The following is a 27034-nucleotide window of genomic DNA, read 5'->3' as shown; positions in this document are numbered from 1 at the left end:
GGCTAGTGGCACGTGCTATAGTGACGATCCAAAAAACCGTAGCTGAAAGTTCAGGGCTAAAACGACGGCCCAGGGTAGAAGACGACTTCGTGTCGTCGCGTGATTGGGCGATTCAAATTCTCGCGCGCGTCATCCAGCCAGCGATCAAGTGCATCTCACTTATGTGCGTATGGTGCTCTCTCACGATGCAAACCGTTAGATCTTTGAGCTACTGCATCCAACGTCTTGGAACACGCAAGTCCATCATACACCTCACACGCGCGCCACACAGAATCAAAAGTTAAGATTTTTATAATTTTTTTTATTTTTAATTACATAACCTTTATTTTACTTATTCATATATATATATTATATAAAAAAGGTTCTTTTTTTTTCCTTGTCTTCCTAAAAAACTCTAAATTTTTTTTATCTTAACATTTTTATCACCGATTATTCGATTTTATTTTATGTGTTTTAAAATAGTTTAAAATTTGTTTAAATTTTTTTAATTCATAAATTAATTTTGATTAATCAATTAAAAAATATATCTTGACATTTTAAAATACATATTTTATTTTGATCGATTTAATTGATTAGGTTGAGAAACCAATAATTAATTAAATCTGATTATCTCTTATTATTTAATTTACGCCCGAATCAGGGTTTGCGAGAATTAGTCATACACTGAAAAAATATTTCTTTGTGTATTTTCTTTTCAGGGATATTATCCAACGACTCCCGATCACACGCCACGCCTTTTACGAAGCTAAGTCCCGACTCTATTTTCTTTTATTTTATTATTTATTCCTTATTTGCATTATAAAATTGTTATTAGGGTTGAAACCTCGAAAGTCCATGGACTCTTTTGCACTCACGTATTTTGCCTATTTTCGCCCATTTTTCAGGAGTAACCTCGAGGCTACCTCCGACTACGAACCATATCAGATCAAATCAAAAGCTAAGTCCTATTTCATATTTATTTTAAATGTTCCTTCTATTTTATTTTGTTTCTTTCATCAAAATTAGGGTTAGCCTTAATTGTCGTTGAATTAGCCATACACTCACTCCTTTCTGTTTATTTCTCCCTTTTCCAATTTTCAGGGTTTGCCAACCGCCAAAGCTCGATAGTCGGTAACCCTAAAACCTATCCGATTTACTTTCTTTAATTATTACTTGTTTAGACCTATTGTACTATTGATCCGCTGGTTTCTCTTTCCCCTTCCCCATATTATTGTGTGGTTAGTAATCCTAGGGAGTGCAAGCCTATTAATCAAAATTAGAATCACCTAATTACAAGATGATATGATCGAATTTGATCACGTGATTGTTGCACCCACGCACTTTTATGGTACCCCTCTTGTTGCCTGTTGCCTGTTGCCTTGTGTTTTTTTGCAGAATAGCCTTGTCCCTCGAATACGAGGATACCTCAGCCATGTTGACTCGACTAATGCAAAGATCATAAGTCCCTAATGATGCTGCCTTCGATACACTAAATATGATCTCGTCCCTCCGAAGTTGCCTACGAAGGGCTGAGGTATCCTCTGGTTGCTAAACGAAAAATGGCTATTATGATCCTTCCCCTAAACTATCTGCCCCTCTATGGCATGGGACAGTCTTATGGCAAACGATAACTCGACGACCCTTCAACCTCCAAATCAAATGACTTCCTTGCCCTCCTATGGCAGGGATAGCCCTGAAAGGCTAAAGAACATTTTTCATCTAACCAGTTAATTTGCCCTTAATTGCATGCTCTGGTTTAAAATCTTTTTCTACCCTTTTCTCAAAAATCTTCAAAAAGCTACGCTTATTTACAAGCTAAAGTCTTATTTCATTTCTACACTTTTTCTTTCAAAAGAGCAAAACAATTAAGAGCCCATGGAAAACCATGGATGCAAAGGGTGCCTTACACCTTCCCTTTGCATAAATTACCCCCCGAACTCAGTTTTTATTTAAAAGGTTTTTCCTGTTCTTTTAGCCTTTATGATATTTGGATAAAATAAAAGTCGGTGGCGACTCTTGCTTAATTGTGACATTTTGATAAAGTCAGTTCATCGTATTACAGTCTCATCATTAAAATAGGCGATATGTTCCCTCAAGAATTCTGAAAGGCCTCAGCGAATGATGAACAAGTTAGTGGTAGACATCCTTTTGAGTTTGTTTATCAAAGTTGATTAACCAACTTCTTTACTAGATCTTTGTAGCTGGTGACAAAGATTTATGGTAGACTCATGTACTTAACAGAAGGATGAATTCTAAGGAATCAAAGGCTCCACTAGTTTTCATATGCGTGTTGTTGGAGGTGGCATGCTCCTAGAGGTCACTACACCCATTAAACTTAGCTAGTGATTGCGGCTTAAAATTTCTAGTATTAGAACCGTCCATATTTCGTCAAAGAGAGGCTAGGAGTCCAACACCTCTGTCTCTTTAATGGATCCGACCTCTTGCTGGTTTTCTTAGAGGTGGAGGAAATTTTCCTCTAAAGTTTGATTATGGCGACGTATATTGTTCATAGCAGCACGCATCTCCGCTATGGCGTCCTGGTCGTCAAAAAAACTACTATTGGCCGAAGTTATTACTCGTTTGTTCACCATTTTTGATAGGGGTTAAAGATGTAGATAGCAATTTAACCGTAAGATACAAGGGCAACCCATGTAAATTTTACCACGGTCCCTCAATAGACATCAACTCGACTTGCTAAAAACGTACAATATGGATAGCGTTGTATTTGGAGGGCTATGTGGGGATTTTAAGAGTTATTGATGGTGATAGAGAACGCTCAACCAGAGTGATGAGAAACTCTATATCTCTGAATTTTATGTGAACTTAATGTCCTTTCTCAACCCTGTGGTTTAGGTATTTATATAAACATATTAGGTCTAGATTATTGGACTCAGTTAGTGGTTATTCTACCCCTATCAGGAGCATGGAAATTGTTATTTCTAAGGGTGGCAAAATGGGCCTAGCCCGTCAAGCATCCCCTTTTTCCTGCAATTTTCTGCAAGTGAATGAAGGTTTTATTTCAGCGCCCTTTATAATATTCTCGTCCTACCCGCTCCACTTTTTTTGCGGACGCAAATATTTAAATAATTTTTATGATTTTTAGGCTTAAAAGGTGTAGTGCTCGCGGGCCTTCCCTACTCTACCCTTATTTTTTTGTGGGCCAAACCAAAATTTTAGCCCCGCATCATCAACCGTGCCTTACCTTTTTTGGGGATTTTTGCGGGGCGGGCATGTCTATTCTGCACCCCTAGTTATTCTCCTTATTCTTCGGGAGAGCGTAGCTTCCTCCCTTTGACTAAGCTTTCATACCATTAATTTTTAAGGATACATTAACCCCCATGTTTCGTAAGTGGGTGATGAATGGTTTAACCAAGTCCAATATAGGGCAGGTGGTTTAACCTAAGCCCAATAAGAGGAGAATGATGCGACCAATGGACGAGTGCTATAACCAACATATGTGTGTTGCGATCAATGATCGACTAGAAACTTCACTTTACACGGCATGTAATATTTGCCTATCTTCATTGAGTTTAGTATTTGCTTATTCTAGACCCTTTTCTTCCAAGTTTGATAAACTTATTTTCGTATAAGACTCAAAACAACTATACTTAATACAATTATACTCGTACAAATTGGATTTGTATCACTTCAATAGCCCCTTGTTAATAGTTTCCTAAACCATTTCAAAACAATTTTTTGTTGAAAACTTTATTCTTTGCTTGAGCTTCAATTTATAGTTCCGAGCTTTTCTATTTTTCGATGAACTAACTAAATTCACATATGGGTGTGCGCATTTTTTTCTCTTTCACATTTTCTAGTTCAAACTTTAAGTACTGCATAATCATATAGACTGGAGTTACTACATAAAAATCCATCCATTCAAAAGTTGGCCAAATCAATCGATTAACTTGCATAAAAGGAAATATTGATGGGGTGGCTACAGGTTCCCCCTCGATCAGCTCTTATGGGGGGTATTTTTAGAGATCACAAGGGTGATCATCTTGGCAGCTTTTGTAATTTTTTGGGGGAAGGGAAAGTAGATTTTGTGGAGTTTTGTGCCGTTATGGTGGCTATTGAGAAAGCTAGAGATCTTGGCTGGCAGAAGGTTTGGTTGGAATCGGACTGCATTCTTGTTGTTAATGCGTTTTCTAACTCTAACTTGGTGTCGTGGAATATCAAGCCTCGTTGACTTAAATGTCGAACTTTCACGATTACTATTGATTTCATGATCATTCATATTTATAAAGAAACCAATTTTTGTGCCAATTTTCTGGCTAGTTTAGGCCTTACACTTAAAAATTTTACTTGATTTCCTCAAATTATTTCGGATATTCTCAAAAAAAAATTCTTGCTTGACAAAGAAGGTACCCCTAAACTTAAACTTTTTCATTAAGAGATTTTGGTTTTGATCTCCTTGTGTTCTTGTTTTCCCTCTTTTGTTATATATTATCATTCCTTTTTGTTTGAAAAAAAAAATCCACTAACATGCATAACCACCAACACCTCATCTAAGCTAATACCACCAAGAATGCCTCAGCCGTCATCCACTTAAATACACTTTTCATTGCCATCCTCCAACATCCCACCTTTGAATTTCAAATCTGAAAGCCAAGCATGTTGGAATAAAACAAATGGCTACTTAATTTTATATTAACCCATTTCATAATTCAACTAAATTTATATACATCTTCCACAACTCGAGTCACAATCGAATCATCCAAATACAATATTAAAAAATAACAACAAAATCAATTCCTCTCCTATCATATCATAAAAACTTGTTCTTTCAATTAAAAAAAATCAATTTTTATTTCTAAAATCTTAAAAATGTTACCTATGATTAAGAAGAACTCATCTAGGACCCAAAGAAAAAGACATATCAGGCAATTTCATGTTATCAGACCAATTCTTAGACTTCAAATACAACGTGGAAATCTTCCCTGCCACGCGTCCCATGTTAGGCCTTTGATCCGGATCCACGTGTACACAATCCAACGCTACACGTGTCAGCTTCTCAGCAACATCAACTGGAAACGAATCTTTCAACCTCCTATCCACCCACATCCTCAGCTTCCCTTCCACGCCACCATCGCCACCGTCCACGGCGGCTCTCGCTGACTCAATCACCGATTTCCTCACAAAATCACGGCTCTTCTCGTCAAACCTAAACTTCAACGGCTCCTCCCCGGATAAAAGCTCCAGTATCACCACTCCAAAAGCATACACGTCAGACTTCTGCGTCGCCACGCCGGTGGTTTGAAACTCCGGCGACATGTAACCTCTCACACCTTCGAATTCAACGTTGGAGCTTCTCAACTCCTTGGATCTAACTTCCTCCGTGATTTCGTTTTCCCCCAATTGTTTGGTGGCGGTTTCGTTTTCCGCAACGGCTTCACCGCAGAGCTGAGCCGCGCCGAAGTGACAAACCCTAGCATTGAAATCAGATTCAGTAACAACGATCGCGCTACTCTTGATATGGTTATGAACGAAGTTGAAATTCAAACCGGTCTTGTTGTGAATGTAATCGAGTCCATGAGCGAGATCGGTGGCGACTTGCATTCTCGAAATCCATGTAGAAAGAACGGTGAAATGAACGTTACGAGGGTTACGTAAACAATCGGAGAGGTTAGCGCCGTTAACGAATTCGTACACGAGGTAGATATGTTCCCCGGAGATTGAGACGCCGAGGAGTTTGATGATGCTGATGTGGTGGCTACGGCAGACGACAGAGAGAAGCTCCCGGAGTTGGGTGGTTTGGAGTTTGCGGCGGAATTTGCGTTGGAAGATGATGACGTCAGCGCCGCGGAGGGTGCAGTGCCAGCATGGGGTTGAGGAGGAGAAGCGTTTGGAGAGGAAGTTGTTTGTGGCGGAACAGATTTCGGAGAAGTCGTAGATGTTGGGGTTTTCTGGGAGGGTGTTGCGGAAGGTGGTGAGGGAGGTTGGGCTTGAGATGGATGTGTCGGTTGAGAGACGGAAACCGGTGGAGTTGGTTGTGGTGGCGTAGGAGGTGGATGGGTTGTCGGAGAAAGAAGGGGTTTTGGGATTTGTGGGGTTTGATGATGTTTTTGATGATGTTTTCGATGATGCTTTTGATGGTGTTTTTGATGATGATGATGGTGTTCTTGGTGTTTGGTTTGTGCGTTGTTGTTGTTGATGTGAAGGTGGGGTTGATTTAGGGGTAGAAGCGTTAATGGCCATTTTGGTTTTGCACATAGGAAAGTGAAAGAGTTTTGAATACATAAGATTGAAGGGGTATTATTTGTGAATTGAATGGAAGTGAAGATTGTGAGAGGGTCAAGTGGGGTTTGAAGATTCAACGATGTGGACACAGCTGAAACTGAAATAAAATAAGTGCAAATACTCGTGTGGGTTATTTCTTCGTCGCTTTCTAAATAGTCGGCATTAAGTTGGAGGTTGTGTTCATGGTGTGTGGGCTGTAATGGCGTCGGCAACCATCTAATTAACTACCCATATTTGCTTCGGGTAGTACCTATTTTGAATTGGGAGAAGACTTTTATTCTCTAATTTTATATTTATTTTTAATTTTGAGATACGTTACTTTCAACTTGAATGTAAAGTATGGAAATGTTATATAGAAAATGGATTATCATAATTACACGGTTAACTTAGTCCATTGTATTAGTCTCACTAAATACCAAGTATAGAAAGACAAGGCCAAAGACCTAAACTCAATAACTTGATTGTAGCTAACTATTTGTTGCCCGTGAGAACACCGTTTGGATAATCTCCTTAATAAGCTTATTTGTTAATGATTAATAAGCTTATTTGTTAATGATTTTTTGTCGGATATTTTCAGATATCTCAATATTAGCTACGGTGTTCTTTATGTAGTCTTTGTTTCAACCTTATGATTCTTTCAACAATAAGTTAAAATAAATTGCATTTACGTTTCTCACGATTAAATGCTAAAGGTAACGTCCGACGTCTCAATAATTGTCACTAATCATTAATCGTAAAAAATCAAATATCAACTTCGTAACCTCCAAACGACCTCTTGGACTGCTTCTTCACCGTTATGATGGGTTACGAACCCGGCAAACTGGCTTATATCATGGTTTAGCTCCTGTGATCTATCTAGGACCTTTATAACCCTGATTACTAACCCGGCAAAATGTCTTCTGTCATGTTTTTCTAGTCGTATGAATTCTTGTATATATAAATCATCATCACATCCGAACTAAAAGAGATATCTCAACTAAGCTAAAAATTTGGGATGTGCATAAGCCCCCAAACACAAGGTCTGGAAAGATGAAGTGTTTAGATAAAGAATCTCGACATTTGTTACATCCACGTAAACCTTATCCCAACTTGGCTTTGATCCGACTAGATCTTGACCGTCAATCTTGATCGGATGATGGCATATGTTGGAGTGTTAAATTGGTAATGATCTTGCACATTTAATGGGATTTTTCTGTCTCTTCATAATGATGACTTTGATGGGAAAACTAAGCTCATCATGACTCTGAATGACATAGCTTTCCATGTCATTTCATAATCATAGCACTTAGTGGATAAATAAGAGTGTAGAGATTATTTGGAAAAAGTTGAGTTTGATCGTATTATTGAGGAAGTTTATGGAGATATTTTTGCATCTATTAGCGAAACTGATTCAGAATCTTCATCGTCAGGTTTTGTAGAAATAATGATAGAGATGAATGGATCTTCGATCGACCAAGAAGTAATAAGCTACGATTGGAGTTCAATTGATGCCAAATACATTTTCAAACTTCGATCTGAGAGGAAGATTTCCTCCAGTGCGGTAATGAAAAAGATGTCATATTGGAACATTGTATTCCAGGTGAACGAGTTTTCATGACTCGACCGCGAAGGGTGTCAGACGAATTCTTCCATTTTTACTCTAGGGTAATTGAGGATTTAAAGGCCCGCATCCCGTTTACACATTTCAAGTCAAATCTTCTCAAAACCCAAAATGTTTCGTCATCTCAACTTCGCCCTAATAGTTAGGGTTTCATTAAAGCTTTTGAGATGGTGTGTGAGGCTGTGAACATAGTTCCCACTATAGGTCTATTCTCTTCCTTCTACGAGAACAATGGGATTGGCAAAGGAGGGTGGGTTTCCCTTAACGGCCTTCTTAGAAAAAGTTTTTCCAAGTTTATAGCTCTAACTATTAGGGGTTCAAAGATAAGTTTCTCCGCGTTAGAGGTGGGGATAGGCGTCCTCAGGTGTTATATGTGTTTGACGGAAGCCATCGCTTTCCCATTTATTGTACAGACAATCAATTGTCTATTTTTGGGTTTGATTATGACAAACTAAATGCATTGGAGGTGCAGGCTTTGGCTTTATTAGACTCCTTTTGTATGATAAAGGTCCAGGAACTACGAAGTCTGGCTGATGATTCTGAACAAATATTTGAATTTCTAGGTAATACATATGCATTTGAATATATTTATTATCATATTGTCAGTATCTGTATCCTGATTTTTTTCCTTTTTCACCCAGAATGACTAATCTATCATTGAGAGAATAAAAGAAATTGATGGTTAAGGCGAGAGCCAAAAGAGGAGAGAAGTCCGACATTAAGAGTGACCCAACCGACATTCAAACTTGGGCTCTAAAGAGAAAAAAGGCAAATGATAGAAAGGTGTTCCTAAATGTTTTAGAGTAAAATGATTCCTTAGTTCTCACTTCTGGTGCCTCAAAGCCGAGTACCCCTAAGAAGCTGAAGACTCTAATAGGGGACCCAATATGCAATGCCAACTAGGAAGTTAACAGTTTGATGCAAGAGATCGGTGGCAATTCGAAGCCTAATCCATCAATGGAATTTAAGTTCGGGTCTAACAGTTTTGACGGACTTAAATATATTTATGATCATCTGAATGCCACAGAGGACGTTGAGAAAGTAAATACCATATGTGCTCAAAAGTTTACGCAAAATTTAGGGTCTTATCTGATGAGGTGTGCTGTCATGACCCAGGGTCTGTTGGAGGTCGGAGATACATATAAACAGAACGAAATCCGCCTAAACAACAAAGTGAATCAGCTGAAGGAAGTATAGAAGACTCATAGTGAAAAGATAGAGAAATTGGAAAAGCAATTGCTGGAGGCGAAACAACAGAAGGAGACCTCAGAGTCTAACTGTCGGGATCTTCAAGTGATTGTCGCCACCCTGACCAAAGATTTGGGTTCATCCCAGCAGTCTTATGACAAATCACAAAAGTCCTTTCAAGAGGTTCAGATGGATATCCTTTCCGCTGGCGATTTGGTCTTTGAAAGGGCTAAAGCACAAGCTTTTTGTTTTCACCCTGGGCTCAATGTAACAAAAATGGATTATTTTAAATTGTGGTGGATAATCGTCTTGTAGATATGGAAGAAAACAAGTCTTCTCGTGATGCTGATACCACCAAAGATGGTGTTGTCGGTTAGGGGTCTCCCGACATTCATGAAAAGGAGAAGAATGAAAATTAATATCTTGATTTTTCATTTTTTTAATGCTTTCATCGTTAGTCATCCGAGAGGATGCATTTTTTAATGTTTTTGATGTTTTCCTGATCCTTTAACTACAATATTCGAGCCCTTACGAGGTCGTTTTAACCATAACTATGTTAGTCTTATTTAGAATTGTTCTGTAGCCTTAATGCACTTTATTTCTTTGATAAAAATTGTTTTGTTCAAATGGAAATCAAAACAGAACGGCCAACCTCAGGCGGATTTTAGTTTATCTTTAGCTAAGGTTTGTATCATATGGATTCAAAAAGCTCAACTGAGTCAAGCCCTACTTCCAGGGGATCTTGATGGGCCTCGGAATTTTAATCACAGATTGGCCCGCCCCAAGTAAATTATGGTGAATTTTGGTGTAAAGTCGAGGATTTCAGATGCTCAAGCACACACGCAAGAGACTTTAGATGCTTAAGCATACAAGCAAGAAACTTCCTATAATCTAACTTACAAATGAGAGATTGTTTAAGAGTTACATTTGATATACTATCAGAGGTGTAAACAAGATACAATACAAAATACTCTTAAGACTTAAGAATTTCTAAGAATATACAAGTGTTAAGAAATTCTAAGTTAAACTTGTGATTTTGATTTGACAGAGTAACAACTCTTTGTTTGTCAATGGTTCATTCAATGCTTTTTTTTCTTGTATTCAGTTTCTTATATAGAGAAACATAAGAGAGGCGTTGGACAAGACTTCTTTCACAAGTGAGTCTTGGAGATGTTTTAATTAGAGATGTTGAGATGTTTCTTGAAATGGTTAATGTCTGGCAAAAATACTTTTGAAAAACCTTTGCTTCAAAAGAAATTATTTGTTCTATCCCTCTTGTCTTTGATTTTGAATCTTCATGTGATCGAAAGAAGACAAATTGTTGCTTTGATTGACTTTTGAGTTTGAATCTTTAAAGTTTGGACTTGATTATACCACTTATCTAAGTTATTTGAGCCCTTCTAAAATTGTTGTTTTCTCTTCGTTATTGGGGGCAGTGTGTTCTTGTTGTCTTTTAGGAAGATTCTATTTCTTTTGATTGTTGTTCTTGGTGCTAAGATCTAACATGTTTTTATTTTAGTGGAGCATTTATTGTTAGTATGGTCCTCTCTTGTTTTTTTCTTATTGACGCGACTCTATGTTTTGTATGTGATGTTTTCCTGTTCTTCTTCTATTAGTTTGTTTTTTAATGGAGTTGATTTAGTACATATTTTGCTTGTAGCTTGATTTGTTATTTGTACTTTTTAGAACCTTCTGTTTTCTCTTTTTTATTTATACATATTTTGCTTGTGCCCCCTAACATTAATTTTTTGCTTGTGCCCCCTAACATTAATTTTTTTTACCGCAATCTAAAACAATAAAACAAAGCAAACATACAGCCAAGTCCTTGATAAAATTTCCACTACCATTGAGTGGTCTACGTGAATGATTAAAACAGAGGTCTTTAGAAGTCAAGTTGTTTCTTTGTGTCCAAATTCTTTCTCCCATTTTTCCAACTCACACTTTCTTTGTGAGTTACTAGTCAACATGCAATTGCTACATGATTTGCTTTTAGATTAGCTGTCAACAATTGTTACACGATTTTTCAAATATGTTTAGAACATTATAAAAAAAGTTATAATAATTTCTTTTTTCAAAAGTTGATATACAAATTCATATTTCATAACTTTTTTCTTAAATTTTAACGTTTAAAAAATTAATATTTAATTAAATTCATGTTGAAATATTTTAAATTTTTTAGAATGAATTTTTTTATATTGTTCAACAAGGAAGTTAAAAACTAAATTGCATGATAACTTTAGAGAAATTCTTTGGCCACCTCCCTATCTTCTAGTCCACCTCTGGTGAAAACCCCATTATACCCCTGACTTCGGAAATGAACTTCCGAAATGCATGAAAAAGGTGTTTTCGGAAGTTCATCTCCGAAAGCGCCTTTTTTTTTTGAAAAAAATGTCTTATTTCGGAAGTTCATTTCCGAAACTACAATTTCGGAAATGAACTTCCGAAATAAAACGCGTTCTGCAGATTAAGCAGAACTCTCCCCCTCCCCCAAATCATTTACCCTAATCATCATCAAACACTTCCATAGGCGAAATTTCTGCAGAAGCAAGTGTGAAGTAGCCAAACTCTTCTTCCAAACTCAACCAAACTCATCATTAAACACTAATTGGTAAGTTTATCATTGTTTTTTCAAGTTTTAGATCTATTTGATTAAACTATATTAGGGTGTTTAGAATCTGAAAAAATGACATTAAGATAACTTAGTACTGATATTAGGATGTTTAGTAGGCAAAAAAATGGATTTGGTTTAGGTTTTTGGGTCTGCCATTGGAGGTTGCAGAGAAGCTCTGCGTGGGGGTGTTTCGGAAGTTCATTTCCGAAAACACCTCCATCCCAGTTTTCGGAAATGAACTTCCGAACTGTACCAGAAGTTCATTTTTTTTTTGTTTTTTCATTTGTCTCGCATATTAATCGATTTCGATTGTTTACAGGATCATGTCAGACCAGCCAGCACGCATTAGACAGGGGAGAGAGTCCCAGACTGCGTCGGCTAGACGCGAGTGGGCGGCGGCGCATCTGGCGTCGACCCAGGGACGGGGGCAGGGACGGGGACGCCGTGTCCGCGTTCCACAGGACTTGGTGGAGAGTTCATCTGCTTCAGGCTCTAGGAGTAGGCTGGCTCGGGTATCTTCTTCCCGCCAGCGAGAGGAGGAGGATGAGGATGAGGAGGAGGAGGAGGTCATACCGGATGTTGACCCTCCAGTCGGGGAGGAGGAGGAGCAGGAAGAGCAGGAGGTGGATAGCTTTCCGGGAGGGCCTTTTGACACTTCCCTGCTGATTCACTACCAGGATCACGTCGCTCGGCGGATCTGGGAGGGAGAGGTATTTTTTTAACTTAGCCGTTTATTTGTCACCATTTTTTATAATTTTACCGTTTATTTCTCGCTTATTTGTTTTTTTTGTAACAGGAGAGAGAGCCATTGAAAATGGTGAACCACTCCAGGAAGATTTTCGGTCTGTTTAAACCAGCAGCTCAGTGGTTTAACGACCACGTGCGAGGTTCAGGGCTTTGCGGGCTCTGCATGACCGGGTACACCACCATCAGCACCGGCATGCAGGGGGCATTTGTGGAGCGCTGGCACAAGGAGACGTCTTCTTTTCACTTGCCGGTGGGGGAGTTGACGATCACCTTGCATGACTGATCGGTCACCATTTCTACCTAATTTCTGTCATGTATTTGGTCTAAATTTGTCGATTCGGTAACACTTTGATCAATGTTTTATTGCTTTTGTTTAAGTATTTCATGTTCCATTGTTTTTATGTTTACTTTGCATTTTGTTTTAATTTAAGTTATTTAGATTCTTTTGATGCCGTTTGGGTAGTTGTGTATGAATATCAGGTTTAAACAAGTCATCTTAAGTGTCAAAGCAACTATGAAGGAAGGAGAGGCAAGAGAAAGATGAAAATTCAAGGTTCTGGGGTCTAACACGGCCGCCCGTGCTTCCACGCACGGCCCGTGTCAGGAGAATGGCACTCTCCATACAAAATCCAGGGACCACGCACGGCCGCCCGTGCTTCCACGCACGGCCCGTGTCAGGATGGCTGGGAGCAAAAATAAAAATAAAGAGCAGCACGGCCGCCCGTGCGTCCAAGCACGGCCAGTGCTGCTGTGAGCGTGAAAACTTCCAATTTTAGGGCTTTTTCACTAAATCTCCACCTTGAGGGTACTTTAGACATTTCTTTTGCCTGAGATTTGTACCTAGACTATTTAGTTGAGTTTGAGAGAATTATTTTGGGACTTTTTGAATGATACGATAGAAAATAACAGAAGAGAGAAGATAGCTTCATCAAGGGTTTCGGAGACGGAGAGATTCAACGGTGGACACCATTGAAGATCAAAGTTCCCAATTATCTTTGTAATGTCTAAATTCTTTACTTTGTCTTTCTTGAATATTATGAGAGGCTAAACCCCCCAATGCCAGGGGGGTGTCCCTGATTTGAATTGTAATGACTCTTGAATTCCGTATTTCTTTAATCAAGTAATAGTTTTATGCAATTTGATTGTTTAATGTTTTTATGCCTTCTTTGTCGGAAAAACGAAGATTGATCTACGGTTAACAATTTGTAGGACTACGGTTGTTAAGGTTTTTAAACAATTTGATCTAGTAGTTATCACCTAGGACTAGGGATACCGAAAGGTTATTTGAACATTCTCGATTATTTACATCTTTGGTTTGCAAACCTTTGTTTCTAAGGACTTAGGCAATAGGATTGCAAACCAAAAGGCTTTCCACTAAGGACTTAGGGAAACACCCTTAAGAACAAATAGTTGCAGTCTATGAACTTGTTGAAGAGATCTTTTTACAGAGTCATTATAAGGAAGATCAAACACCTACCCTGGCATTACCTCAAATTACATCTAAAAAGTCAAACTTTAATTTCAGCTTATTTTTATTATTTCTTTTATTTAAATTTACTTATTGCATTATAACAAAACACCTATTTGCTCTTTTGTTTAATTGACTTAAATTACTTGTGTTTCCTACGCAATCCTCGTGATCGATACTTGGGGTAAAACCCATTATTACTACATCGGTGAAAATAGTACACTTGCTATTTTACCGATCAAGTTTTTGGCGCCGTTGCCAGGGATTGCCAAAATATAAGTTTTATTTTAGTCAATTAAAATTTTATTGCTCTGCAATTAAAATTCTTTTTGCTGAAATTTTTATTTGCTTATTTTAATTTTATTTTTTTTTAACTTATCTACTAATCGATTTCTAATCTTGTATGCGAGGTAAGGCCTCAGCTGAACTTCTTTTTAACGCAGAACCAGAAAGACTATTGAGAGCACGACTCCGAGAAGTCAAGCGAAAAAGACTGGCATCGAAAGAAGACTCCCCTGTAGTTTCAGAATCAGAAGACGAAGAAGTAATATCTATTCAGTCCGAGCAGTCAGATTCTGAGCCTGAAACTATGGCAGCTGATCCACCTCCTCCAGAGAGACTTTTGGGTGATTATGGAAGGGCCAATGCACCGCTTGGAAGAATGACCATTGTAAACCAACCGGTCAATGTTGCACACTTCCAACTTCATCCTTCAACTATCCGACAGTTGGAGAGCAAGCCGTTTGCGGGACGAATCAATGAAGATGCAAATAAGCATCTACAAAGATTCCTCACCATGACAACGTCATTAAAGATTGAAGGTCATTCTGAAGAAGCTAAGAGACTTGTAATGTTTCCTTTTACCTTATCTGAAGATGCGGAAGAGTGGTTTTACTCACTTCCAGCTGGAAGCATCACAACATGGCAACAGATGGAAACCGCTTTCTTGAACGAATACTTCCCCGCATCAGTTTTCATCCGAAAAAGATATGATATTGTAAACTTCAAGCAGAAAGAAGGGGAATCGTTGGGGGATGCGTACAAAAGGTTCAAGAGATGTTTGGTTGCATGTCCTACTCATAATATGGACCCAACCGAGCAAATGCAGACTTTCGTAAATGGTCTCCGAATTAAGACAAAACAGCTTATTGATACGGCTGCCAGTGGCTCAACTAATTTTTCAACAGCCACGGGTATCAAGAAGATCATAGAAGCTATTGCTGCTAATGAGCACATCGAGTTATATGACCGTGCAATGAGCCAACCGGAAGGAAAAATTGATTTGAAACTTGCTGATCAGGTAGTTAAAATGGAAGACCAAATTGCAGCTGAAGTAGAAAGAAGACTGAAGAAGATGAATCTTAGTGAACAAAAGGTAGCACAAATTGAACCAGCGGCCTCAGTTGTATGTGAAATATGTAGTGGACCACATTTTGCTATGCATTGTGTGGCAACGCAGGAACAGGTGGAACAGATTCATATGTTGAGGCAAAATAATCCATACGCCAATACTTATAATCCGGGTTGGAAAAATCATCCTAATTTCGCATGGAAGGACCAACAAGGTAACTTTCAAAAGCAAGGATCAACCCAATTTCAAACTCCAGCGCAATCACAACAACACAGACCTCCACAACAACAACTTCCATATCAACAACAATTCCAACATCATCCTCAACAATTTCAACAACAGGTACCAAAGAAAGAAGATTGGGAGATCGCTCTTGAAAAAGTGGCAACTCAAAACTCTCAGTTTCAAGAAGAGACAAGAGCCAACCTCAGGAACACCACGGCTTCAATCAAAAATCTTGAAGTTCAAATGGGTCAAATAGCACAACATCTCACTCTACAGGCACAAGGAAACTTTCCGAACGAAACTGTGAAAGATCAAAAAAATCTAGAGAAGATCAATGCTGTTACAACAAGGAGTAAAAAGGTGTTAGAACTGGAAAAGGAAAAAGAAGAGTTAGATGACCCTATGGTGATAGAGGTAGATTTGGAAATAAGAGAGAACCCAAGAGAGCCAGAAGTGGTGATACCACCGGTTAAACCAGCTGAAGAAAAAATTAAAAAAGGTGCCAAACCGGAAATTAAACTACCCTTCCCTTCAAGAATAACAAAGAAGAATTCAAAAGAGAAAGACTTTAAGAAGTTCACTAAATTGTTCAAAAGGTTAGAGGTGAATCTACCTTTTTTTGAAGCACTTGAGCACATGCCTTTGTATAAGAAATTTATGAAGGAGGTGTTGGCGAAAAAGAGATCACTAGGAGGAGAACCAGAAATTGAAATCGAGAAGTGTGGTATAGTCTCTTCAGCAAGAAAGATCCCAATTAAGAGGAAAGACCCTGGGCCGGTGGCGATACCATGCACTATCAAGAATATAGCATTCAAAAAGGTACTCCTCGATTCTGGTTCTAGTGTAAGTTTAATGCCTTTATCCATTTTCAAAAAGCTTGAATTGGAAAAGATTAGTGAAAGTAAGACACAATTAAGGTTCGCTGATCACACTGTTAAGAAATCATATGGGGTAGCTGAAGATGTACTAGTGGAAGTTGATAAGTTTGTATTCCCTGTTGACTTCCACATCATGGACATTCCGGAAGACGAAGAAACTCCTATCCTTCTTGGGAGACCATTTTTGTCGACAGGCCGCTGCAACCTCGACATTGAAAAAGGGACACTAACACTGAGATCTTTTGATGAAGAAGTAACCTTGAAGATGTTAGGAGTTAAGAAACATATGGCGGTTGTAAATGATCAAGCTTCTGTTGGTATGATCGAAAGTGAGGGAGAATACAAAAGCCCTAAACATCTCCAAGAAAAAGTTTCAAGCATAGCTTCTCAGGTGGAACTAGCTCATGTTTCTATCAAAAGTCCTAAGGTCGCTATAGAAGTTAAGAAGAAAAAGAAAGAAGAAAACCAAGGTGAGAAGATGAAGGTTGAAAGTGAGTTAAAGAGAAAAGTGGTCCATGCTTTTCATCTCCAAGAGTTTTTGGTGGAGAAAGTAACAAGCAACAAGGTTTGGAGAAGGAAATACCCTCCATAATAAAGGGTAATGGACCGTCGAGCCATGCGACGTTAAACGAAGCGCTTCGTGGGAGGCAACCCATGGTTTTAATAATTAATTTCTTTGTTTGTTTGTTTTATTTTCAGGAAATAAAAGAGAGCATCTCTAGTGGAAGCTAGGAAGTGATCATTGGAATGCAATACCTCTGTAAGCAACCTCTCCAAGGCTGGTTCTAAAACATTGAGGACAATGTTTGGTTCAAGTGTGGGAGGGGTTCTTTTCATTTGCTTTTAGTTGTTTTCCATTTTTGTTTTTGTTTGTGTGTTATGTTGACATTGTGTTATAGATTGACTTATGGATGCCGAATGAATGATGAATGGTATTTAGTGGATGAAAGGTGCAACCTGAACCTATTCCCCCAAGGCACCCTGGAAGTTGATGCAGCCGAAAGAAAAGTAACTGTTGGACGCAACTTGCTGATACTGGACAAAGAGGATTGTATGGTGTACCTACGCCGGAAAGAAGCCACATGACACGAGGAGTGCTTTGGAACCTGTAAGCTTACCCAACATGGTGAGGTTATAAAAAGCCAAACACAACAGAGTATCATCATGAGAGTTCATTCAGGTATGACTTTATCATTCTGATTTTGCGTATGTTCTACTGACACAGCATAATATGAGGACACACACCGAGGCATTTGTTTGTTTTACCACCTAAGCCTTTCTAGCCATCCTAAATTATATGTTTATCCTTTGTTACCCCAGTTGAGCCATATCCTTTTGTCTGTTATAACCATATATATTAACCCGTAGCCAAACACTTCCAACCCTTGCTCGGCATAAATGTTGTGGTTTTTAGAGTTGTGCTAAAATCTAAGTTTGGGGTAGTAATCATCAAAGAAGAGGGCAAGAAAAAAAATATGATGAAAATAAAAATTTTGAGACATATGAATGTATGTCCCACAAAAAAAAAGAGAAAAACTTGCCCGAATGAAAGACTCAGTTACATTAAGCACTCGCGGAAGAATGAGTGAAGCAAAAGAGTCTAAGTCGAATAAATTCCCAGTGTAACAAGTTGAGCACAATTACGAAAAACACAACATGAATGTCGAACCCAAAACCATTTGTTTATCCATTTCCTTGTGTATCCCACCGTACCTAAACCCCATTACATCCCAAAAGACCTCGAAAAGTGTGTGAACTTTGTTAGTGTAGTGATGGTAGAATTTATTCAAAATTAAGAGTTGATATTGCATACTTTGATTTTGTGAGTGCAAAACACTTTAACCCTGAGAGATTTGGTGAGAAGTGTGAAAAAGCTTGCAGGCAAAAAGGTACTCTGATGTGAAAGTGTGGTAGAAAGTCTGGTTCGGCAAGCCAGAGATTCGATTAAAAAGGTAGACACAAGTCGCGAATAACATCGGCAGTGTTGTGGAAAGAAAAATCCAGGGTGACCTCTGTTTAGTCTCTTGCATCACTTGAGGACAAGCAATGAGATAAGTTTGGGGTTGTGATCGGTCACCATTTCTACCTAATTTCTGTCATGTATTTGGTCTAAATTTGTCGATTCGGTAACACTTTGATCAATGTTTTATTGCTTTTGTTTAAGTATTTCATGTTCCATTGTTTTTATGTTTACTTTGCATTTTGTTTTAATTTAAGTTATTTAGATTCTTTTGATGCCGTTTGGGTAGTTGTGTATGAATATCAGGTTTAAACAAGTCATCTTAAGTGTCAAAGCAACTATGAAGGAAGGAGAGGCAAGAGAAAGATGAAAATTCAAGGTTCTGGGGTCTAACACGGCCGCCCGTGCTTCCACGCACGGCCCGTGTCAGGAGAATGGCACTCTCCATACAAAATCCAGGGACCACGCACGGCCGCCCGTGCTTCCACGCACGGCCCGTGTCAGGATGGCTGGGAGCAAAAATAAAAATAAAGAGCAGCACGGCCGCCCGTGCGTCCAAGCACGGCCAGTGCTGCTGTGAGCGTGAAAACTTCCAATTTTAGGGCTTTTTCACTAAATCTCCACCTTGAGGGTACTTTAGACATTTCTTTTGCCTGAGATTTGTACCTAGACTATTTAGTTGAGTTTGAGAGAATTATTTTGGGACTTTTTGAATGATACGATAGAAAATAACAGAAGAGAGAAGATAGCTTCATCAAGGGTTTCGGAGACGGAGAGATTCAACGGTGGACACCATTGAAGATCAAAGTTCCCAATTATCTTTGTAATGTCTAAATTCTTTACTTTGTCTTTCTTGAATATTATGAGAGGCTAAACCCCCCAATGCCAGGGGGGTGTCCCTGATTTGAATTGTAATGACTCTTGAATTCCGTATTTCTTTAATCAAGTAATAGTTTTATGCAATTTGATTGTTTAATGTTTTTATGCCTTCTTTGTCGGAAAAACGAAGATTGATCTACGGTTAACAATTTGTAGGACTACGGTTGTTAAGGTTTTTAAACAATTTGATCTAGTAGTTATCACCTAGGACTAGGGATACCGAAAGGTTATTTGAACATTCTCGATTATTTACATCTTTGGTTTGCAAACCTTTGTTTCTAAGGACTTAGGCAATAGGATTGCAAACCAAAAGGCTTTCCACTAAGGACTTAGGGAAACACCCTTAAGAACAAATAGTTGCAGTCTATGAACTTGTTGAAGAGATCTTTTTACAGAGTCATTATAAGGAAGATCAAACACCTACCCTGGCATTACCTCAAATTACATCTAAAAAGTCAAACTTTAATTTCAGCTTATTTTTATTATTTCTTTTATTTAAATTTACTTATTGCATTATAACAAAACACCTATTTGCTCTTTTGTTTAATTGACTTAAATTACTTGTGTTTCCTACGCAATCCTCGTGATCGATACTTGGGGTAAAACCCATTATTACTACATCGGTGAAAATAGTACACTTGCTATTTTACCGATCAATGACGTCCAGTGTCTTCTCCACCTGCCTATTAGGGGGGCGCTGTTGGACCACTCCAGGATCCAGAGGGTCGAGGCCATTGAGTGGATGATGCACTATTTGGGCCTGCCGCACGAGGATGCTCACCTGGAGTGCGTCTCGACTTCTGGGCCTCATGTCCGGTTCAACACACTGAGCCTCTATTTTGAGTTCCACCTGGACGCGGCGGTCGAGGCCGAGCAGGAGGGTGACGAGCTGTTCACACAGTATCACCGCGGCTGCGCTCTTCGGTGCTGGTACATACATGTGGTAGGCGCTGCATGCTTTGTGGACAAGAGCGTCAGGTACGTCGACGTGGCCTACCTCCGCTATTTCATGGACCTGGATACCGTTCACCAGTGGAACTGGGGGGCAGCTACTCTGGCATATCTCTACCAGAAGCTGAATGAGGCCTCCAACTGGAGGACGAGGCAGCTGGTCGGATCTTGCACTCTGCTTACGGTACGTTTGATTTTAACACATTCTCGTATTTATTTATTTATTTATGTTTCGTATTTATTTTTAATACATTATCGTATTTGTGTTTCAGAGCTGGATCATCTCCTACTTCTCCCGCATCCACGGCTTCCACATCGATCCTGCGTACGTTGACGCCATGCCCAGGGCCGCCAGATACGCCCTCCAGAGGGGGAACGATGCGGTGGGACCATACCGCCTGTACCTGGACCGCACGATGCACGACGACGTCACCTGGAGGCCGTTCGCCGACTATGCTCAGGTTGTCCCCTTCGACGGGGTTGCTCTATATTCAGGCTGGTTGGCATGCGGGACCGGCATCATGGTCTGGTATCTCCCGGAGCGGTGCATGCGGCAGTTTGGGTTCGTGCAGATCACACCCAGGTCACCCTTCGAGGCTGCTCCTGACACAGTGACCAGAGTGCAGCTCACTGCCATATGGGAGGAGTGGCAGCATCATGTGGTACCGGAGGAGTACCGTCACATGCGGGTCACCCAGAACTGGCACAGTGTGGAGGGGTACGTCACATGGTTCTACCGGGTGTCCCATCCTCTCTTGAGACCCGACGTTCCCGGCGCTCCTAGGCCAGCACACAAGGAGATCCTGGAGAACCGGCAGGCGGAGGATGACCACGCCATTGATCTCCTTCCGATCTGCCAGCGGATAGAGATGCTTGGGCGGGACGCGTTGCATCGAGGTGTCATTCATCAGGGCGGACCAGAGGCAGTCGCCGTGATGGAGATGATCGTCACTGATGCGGGCCGTGCGGCGGGGTACAGGCGGCAGAGGAGGGCCCAGGGTGAGCGGGTTAGGCACACCCAGTAGTGATGGGGTTTATTCATTTTTTGATTTTGGATTGTATATTTAGCACACTATTTTTATTTATTTCGGTTTGTATATAATATTTTCATATTAGTATTTTTTTTTGTTTATTTATCATATTAGTGTTTTCAGTCTATCTATTGTTTATTTTATTTGCCGGTAACGTTTAATTAAAATGCGGTTGCGTTTAAGAAAAAACATAAAAAAAAACACAGTTTCTGCATAATTCGGAAATGAACTTCCGAATTCACCCCCCATGAGATGTTTTCGGATGTTCATCTCCGAACGCACCCCCCATGAGGTGTTTTTGGAGATGAACTTCCGAATCAAGGAATTTTTTTTTAAAAAAAAGCGCTTCGGAAGTTCATTTCCGAAGCAGGGGTAGTTTGGGAATTTCGCTGGGGGTGACCCCCCATAGGGAGGTGGGTAAAGAAATTTTCTAACTTTATATAGTCACGAAAAATAACTAAATTCGATAATATATATTTAGACACTAAAAACATATTTAATCTTTAGATTAGTTAAACTTTTCTCTTGGCAATGATTTTTGGATAAATCCACATGATCTCCTTGTACTTTTCATTATTCAATCAAAGTAGCAAACAACACTAGAAATATAAACACACGCCTAAATCCATCTTCACTGCAAACAACGTCCTATTTTTGCTTTTTTTCATCTGGCACACTTCCATGTAGATCTTACATGGGAAATTCTTCTGCCTATGCCATGGAGTCAATTGCTCCACATCCATCCAAGTAGCCTTTACTAAATTACTATTACGTGTCTGTCACTCTGGTTATGATGTGTTGTTTATGCATAACAATATAGGATTGATAGCCAAATCACAATTTGCATCTTGTTCACCTTGTAGATGAACCTTTGACATGTGAATTGTTCATGCCGACCTCAAGTCTAAAATCAGGATGTCTAATTTCGACACAGTTTCTAATCATTTCGTCTCAGGGATTCTCATAGACGATAAAAGTTTATATAATGTACTCTACTTTAAAATTTTCACCAGACTCAATATGAAGAAACAAGATCTAAAGCCATGCGAAGGCCAAAGCCTAATAGCCATTAATGACTATTTTATTTATCCCTGTAGACATATGTGCTTAACGATCACCTTAGGAGCGGGGAGTATGAGAAAGACGGTGAATGTTTTATTCTTTGTGGTTTCATGTAAAAATGTCTACAATGACCTTCTTGGCCAATCGTTTCTTGTGGATCTAGATGTCGTAGCTTCTCCCATGCACTTGAAGTTAAAATACCATGATGACTCTAGCATGCCCGTTACGGTCAAAGCCGACATCCGCAGAGCCCGCCAGATACATGAAGTGATATTGAAGAAAACCTATAACAGCCACCATCATCCCCAAAAAGAGTATTGATGAGGATAGTAGGGCGACGAACGTATAGTCGACCTCGATGCTCACAAAGAGGAACTCCCGTTCGGAGATGAACTGGGACTCTTAACTGGAAGTAAGGCAAAAATCCTGAGATTGAATCCATACAGAGACTTCAAGTCTGTCCAGCTTGATAATAATCCAAGGAGGTCTGTAAGGGGTCAGGTTGATGTGCATAAGGTATATCCTTATGCACGGTGCATAACTCTCGTATGAGTTATATTTAAATTGTTTCGAGTAACATTTTAGTTAGAAACGAGTAATAATATCATAATCCATGAATAATATATGCATTATTTGTACACGTCTATTAATTATGAGTCATTATTAATTGTGAGTAATGAGTACACTATTCAGAGTAATATTTACACTATTCTGAGTAATATCGAATTTTAACTATTTTGAGTAATATATTCATTGTTCTGAGTAATATTTATACTATTTTGAGTAATATGTATATTATTTTGATTAATAAATATAATAATTTGAGTAATATAAACAATATTTGAGTATTTATGCACCGTGCATAAGGATATACCTTATGCACATCAACACATCCCGTCTGTAAGGATAGGAGTCGGTCTACCTGCCGAAATAAAGGAAAGATTGATAGTATGTTTGGGAGAAAACGCCGATCTCTTCGCCATTTTCCCATGAGATGTCAGGAATAGATCTTGGTGTGGTGTGTCACTAGTTAAATGTTGACCCCAATGCCTGATACGTGTCACAAAGACGAAGGAGACAATCCCCTAAGATGGAGGAGGCGGAGGCGAAGGCCATCCAAGGGTTACTATACGCCAATTTCATTTTAGAATTGAAGTACCCGTAGTGGTTATCCAATGTAGTGTTGTTCAAGAAGGCCTTAGAATATTGGATAATATGATCTGAACAAAGTATGCCCCAAAGATTCATATCCATTTTACGAGTATATATAAGTTGGTCGACAACTCGGTAGGATATTAAGTCTTGTCCTTTATGAATGCATACTCCGAATATAATTAAATATTGATGTACAAATAAATAGAGAAAAGACCACTTTCATGACTGAACATGCGAACTACCAATACAACGTAATTCCCTTTGGTTTGGACAACATGGGAGCAAAATATCAGAGGATGATGAACAAGGTTTTCAAGGAAGAAATACGCGAAACATTGGAGGTATATGTGGATTACATGTTCGTCAAGTCAAGCAAAGAGGAACTGCACGACTAACACCTCGACCAAGTTTTTTAAAGGGTCTTAAAATATAACACGAATCTTAATCTAGAGAAGTGCACATTTAAAATAAGAGCCGACAACTTTCTGGGCTTTTATCTGGTGGAAAGGGGCGTAGAAGCAAATCCAAACAAGTGTGAAATGGTCATGAAAATGATAACATCCACCGCAAAGAAGGAAGTCATGAAACTAAACGAAATGTTGATGACTTAGATAAATTCATTTCGAAGTTAGTGCAACATGCCTTTCCTTTCTACAAGTTGTTGAAGAAAGAAGTCCAGTTCCAATGGACCCTTGCGTGTCAACATGCGTTCTCTTAACTAAAGATAGTTAAAATTTAATGCAGACCCTGCTGAGGCCACCCTCGTAAAGAGAAGGGTCAATTCTTACTCTTTAGTGGAAGGGATGTTGTACAGAAAATGATTGTGAACTCCCTTGCTTAAATGTTTAGAAATAGAGGAAGTCGCATATACTCTATCCAAAGTACATGAAGGGATTGAGGGGAAACACCTAGGCACATAAACATTGGCGAAGGAGTATGTGAAAAGATGTGACCTATGCCAACGACACAGGGACGTCTACTACTCTCCCTATCCGAGCTACCATATTATTATTGCCTTGGCCTTTCTCATAGTAGGAGATGGATATCATTGACCCTTTTCCTTAGGATCTAGGAAAACTCAAGTTCTTGGTCGTGGTAGTGGATTATTTCACCAACTGATTGAAGTAGAAGCGTTGGCAAAAATCAATGCGTTCCTCAGGATCTAGGAAAACTCAAGTTCTTGGTCGTGGTAGTGGATTATTTCACCAATTGATTGAAGTAGAAGCGTTGGCAAAGATCAATGCGGCGAATATATTTAAATTCTTTAAGAGGAACATCCTAGCTCAATACGGAATTCCAGAAGCTTTCATAACAGTCAACGGAAAACATTTCAAAAATAGGAACTTCGAAGACCTCTTAGAAGACCTAAAACTAAAGAAATATTTCACGTCAGTAGAACATCCCTAGACTAACGGGAAATTTGAAGTGGCAAACTGAGTAGTCTTGAGAAGATTAAAGCGAAGACTCAAAGCTACAAAAGGAAATTGAACGGACGAACTCCGACATGTCTTCTGGGTGAACAAGACCATACACCATTTAACTACCAGTGAGATTCCTTTCTGGCTGACGTATGGGATCGATGTCGTCATTCCTATTTAATTAGAAGATTTATGCCGAAGAACAGTGCAACAGTGCATCCCCTATCGTAAGAAGATAATTTATGAGCAACTAGGAAAGAGGTTTATCTCTTAGAAGAAAAGGGGGCCACCATTTCTCTCACGAGTTTTGTCGTCAAACAAGCAACGACAACCAAATATAACATACAAGTCATATCCCGAGAATACAAATCATAAGATCTGGTATTAAGACTTAATTACATACACAATTGTGATTAATTCAACTAGACAAATGATTAATCATTATCAATTCATAGTTAAATTTATAATTTATTCATTTTCATGAATTAATCACAATTTTCAATATATATTGAATTAATCATCTATTTCATTGAATTAATTATACTTTTTTTTATATATGATTAACTAAATATATCACGAATTTAAAAGAAAGTTTTTTAAAAAAATAGCCCAAAGAACCCTTAAACAAGTGTCCCTTAATTAATAAGAGATGTTTTAAAAATCAGATCGGTCATCAAGGTGATAAGGGTACTGAATCATTGATTTATTAGTTGAATCATTGGATCACTGGTCGAATCGCATGACTAAACTGAATTAAATTAGATAATTTTGTAGAATAAATCAGCCTCTATAACAAAACTATATATTTATTTAACCGAATGACTCGGTCTCTAAAAAAATATCACGACATCTATACAATTTTAGAATTTCAAAATATCATAATTTCACAAATTCATTCTTTAAATTCAAATTCTAAACATAGTCATCAAACATAAAAAAATAATACAAATCCAAATAAATTTTGAACAAGGTCTAATTGTAAACGAGAGAAAGTTGTTTCAAATAAATTTTACTAATATTTTAGTTTATTTTAATTATCAAAACATCGTTGTTTTGTTTGAGAAAAAAAACATGCATTTAATCCGTCGATTTTTCAAAATCGATTGTGACCAGTTTCTGTCAATTTCCATTGTTTTAATAGCATGTTCGATCCAACAATAAGAGTAGACATGTGACCCCTCAAATTTTCAATTTGTCCAATTCAACTAACCAATTCAGTCCGATTTTTAAAAACGACCCTTCAAACTATTTCTTTTCCACAACCTAAAACAATAAAACAAAGCAAACATACATCTAAGTCATTGATAATCTCCACTACCATTGAGTGGTCTATTGTAATGAAAAATATAACTACTACTATGTGATAATGTGAATGACTACAACAATAGTCTTCAGAAGTCAAGTTGTTTCTTTGTGTCCAAATTCCATTTCCCTTTATCCCATAACTCACTCTATCTTTGTGAGTTCCTAGTCAACATGCAATTGCTACTCGATTTCGTTTTAGATTAGCTGTCAACAATTAGCAAGAAAAAAAAGGGCAGACCCGTTTAAATTTAGTCTCCTTTTTCATATCAAGGATTATGATTCACATATACTATCAAAGTCTTGTCCATGCATTTTTGGTAATCTTTATTCTAAAAGTTGGCCAAGTCCACTTTAAGCATCTTGTACCAAATAATGTATCGGTAGGGATTTATAAGGTGATTGCATAGAGCAAGTTGATACAACTTTAAGAAGCACTGTTGAGAATAGATAAATCCATACACATACATTTGAACTCATCTTTTAGTATTGATCATTTCATTGATGTATGTTAAGATTAATTAATTTAATGAAAATGCATTGGGATCTATATACAAGTTCTTTTGAACTTTTTCAATCGTATTAAGATATTAATATTATTTTTAAAATATAATATTATAATATATCGTATTAGAGACTCCTTTTAAATTGTTCGTTAGGTGGTTGAAAAATTAGTTAGTGTAACTAACTATATGGCTTACTTAGAAATCAATTTGTCTCAATTAATGCAAGAAATTCTCTCTCTCTCTCTCTCTCTCTCTCTATTTCTCATGCATTTTTTTTTTGTTGATAAAACTCTCATGCATTTTAGTTCATTCGATAAATGAGATTTTTTCTGCTTCATCCTCTTCGATGTTTTGGTTGAAGATTAAAGTTTCATAGAAGTTTCATTTCCCTGTTTAACTTCTTTACTAATCAAGCTTTGCAGCAAGCCTTGTAGGAACTTCAATGATAGATATGAAAAATTTTCCTCAAGATTAACAACAAGT

General features: G+C 38.4%; 1 protein-coding gene across 1 annotated transcript; it reads right to left on the bottom strand.

Moving 5' to 3' along the window:
- Positions 1-3852: 3852 nt before the first annotated feature.
- Positions 3853-6471, bottom strand: LOC131653853 (lysM domain receptor-like kinase 3). Its single transcript, XM_058924167.1, has one exon. The coding sequence runs from the start codon at positions 6217-6219 to the stop codon at positions 4831-4833; it is 1389 nt and encodes a 462-aa protein (XP_058780150.1). The 5' UTR covers positions 6220-6471; the 3' UTR covers positions 3853-4830.
- Between the last annotated feature and the right edge of the window lie 20563 nt (positions 6472-27034).

Source organism: Vicia villosa, linkage group LG2 (genome assembly GCF_029867415.1).
Source record: "Vicia villosa cultivar HV-30 ecotype Madison, WI linkage group LG2, Vvil1.0, whole genome shotgun sequence".
NCBI classification, from domain to species: Eukaryota; Viridiplantae; Streptophyta; class Magnoliopsida; order Fabales; family Fabaceae; genus Vicia; species Vicia villosa.
Note: the sequence above shows the minus strand (reverse complement) of the source record. Positions and strands in the feature narration are given on the sequence as shown.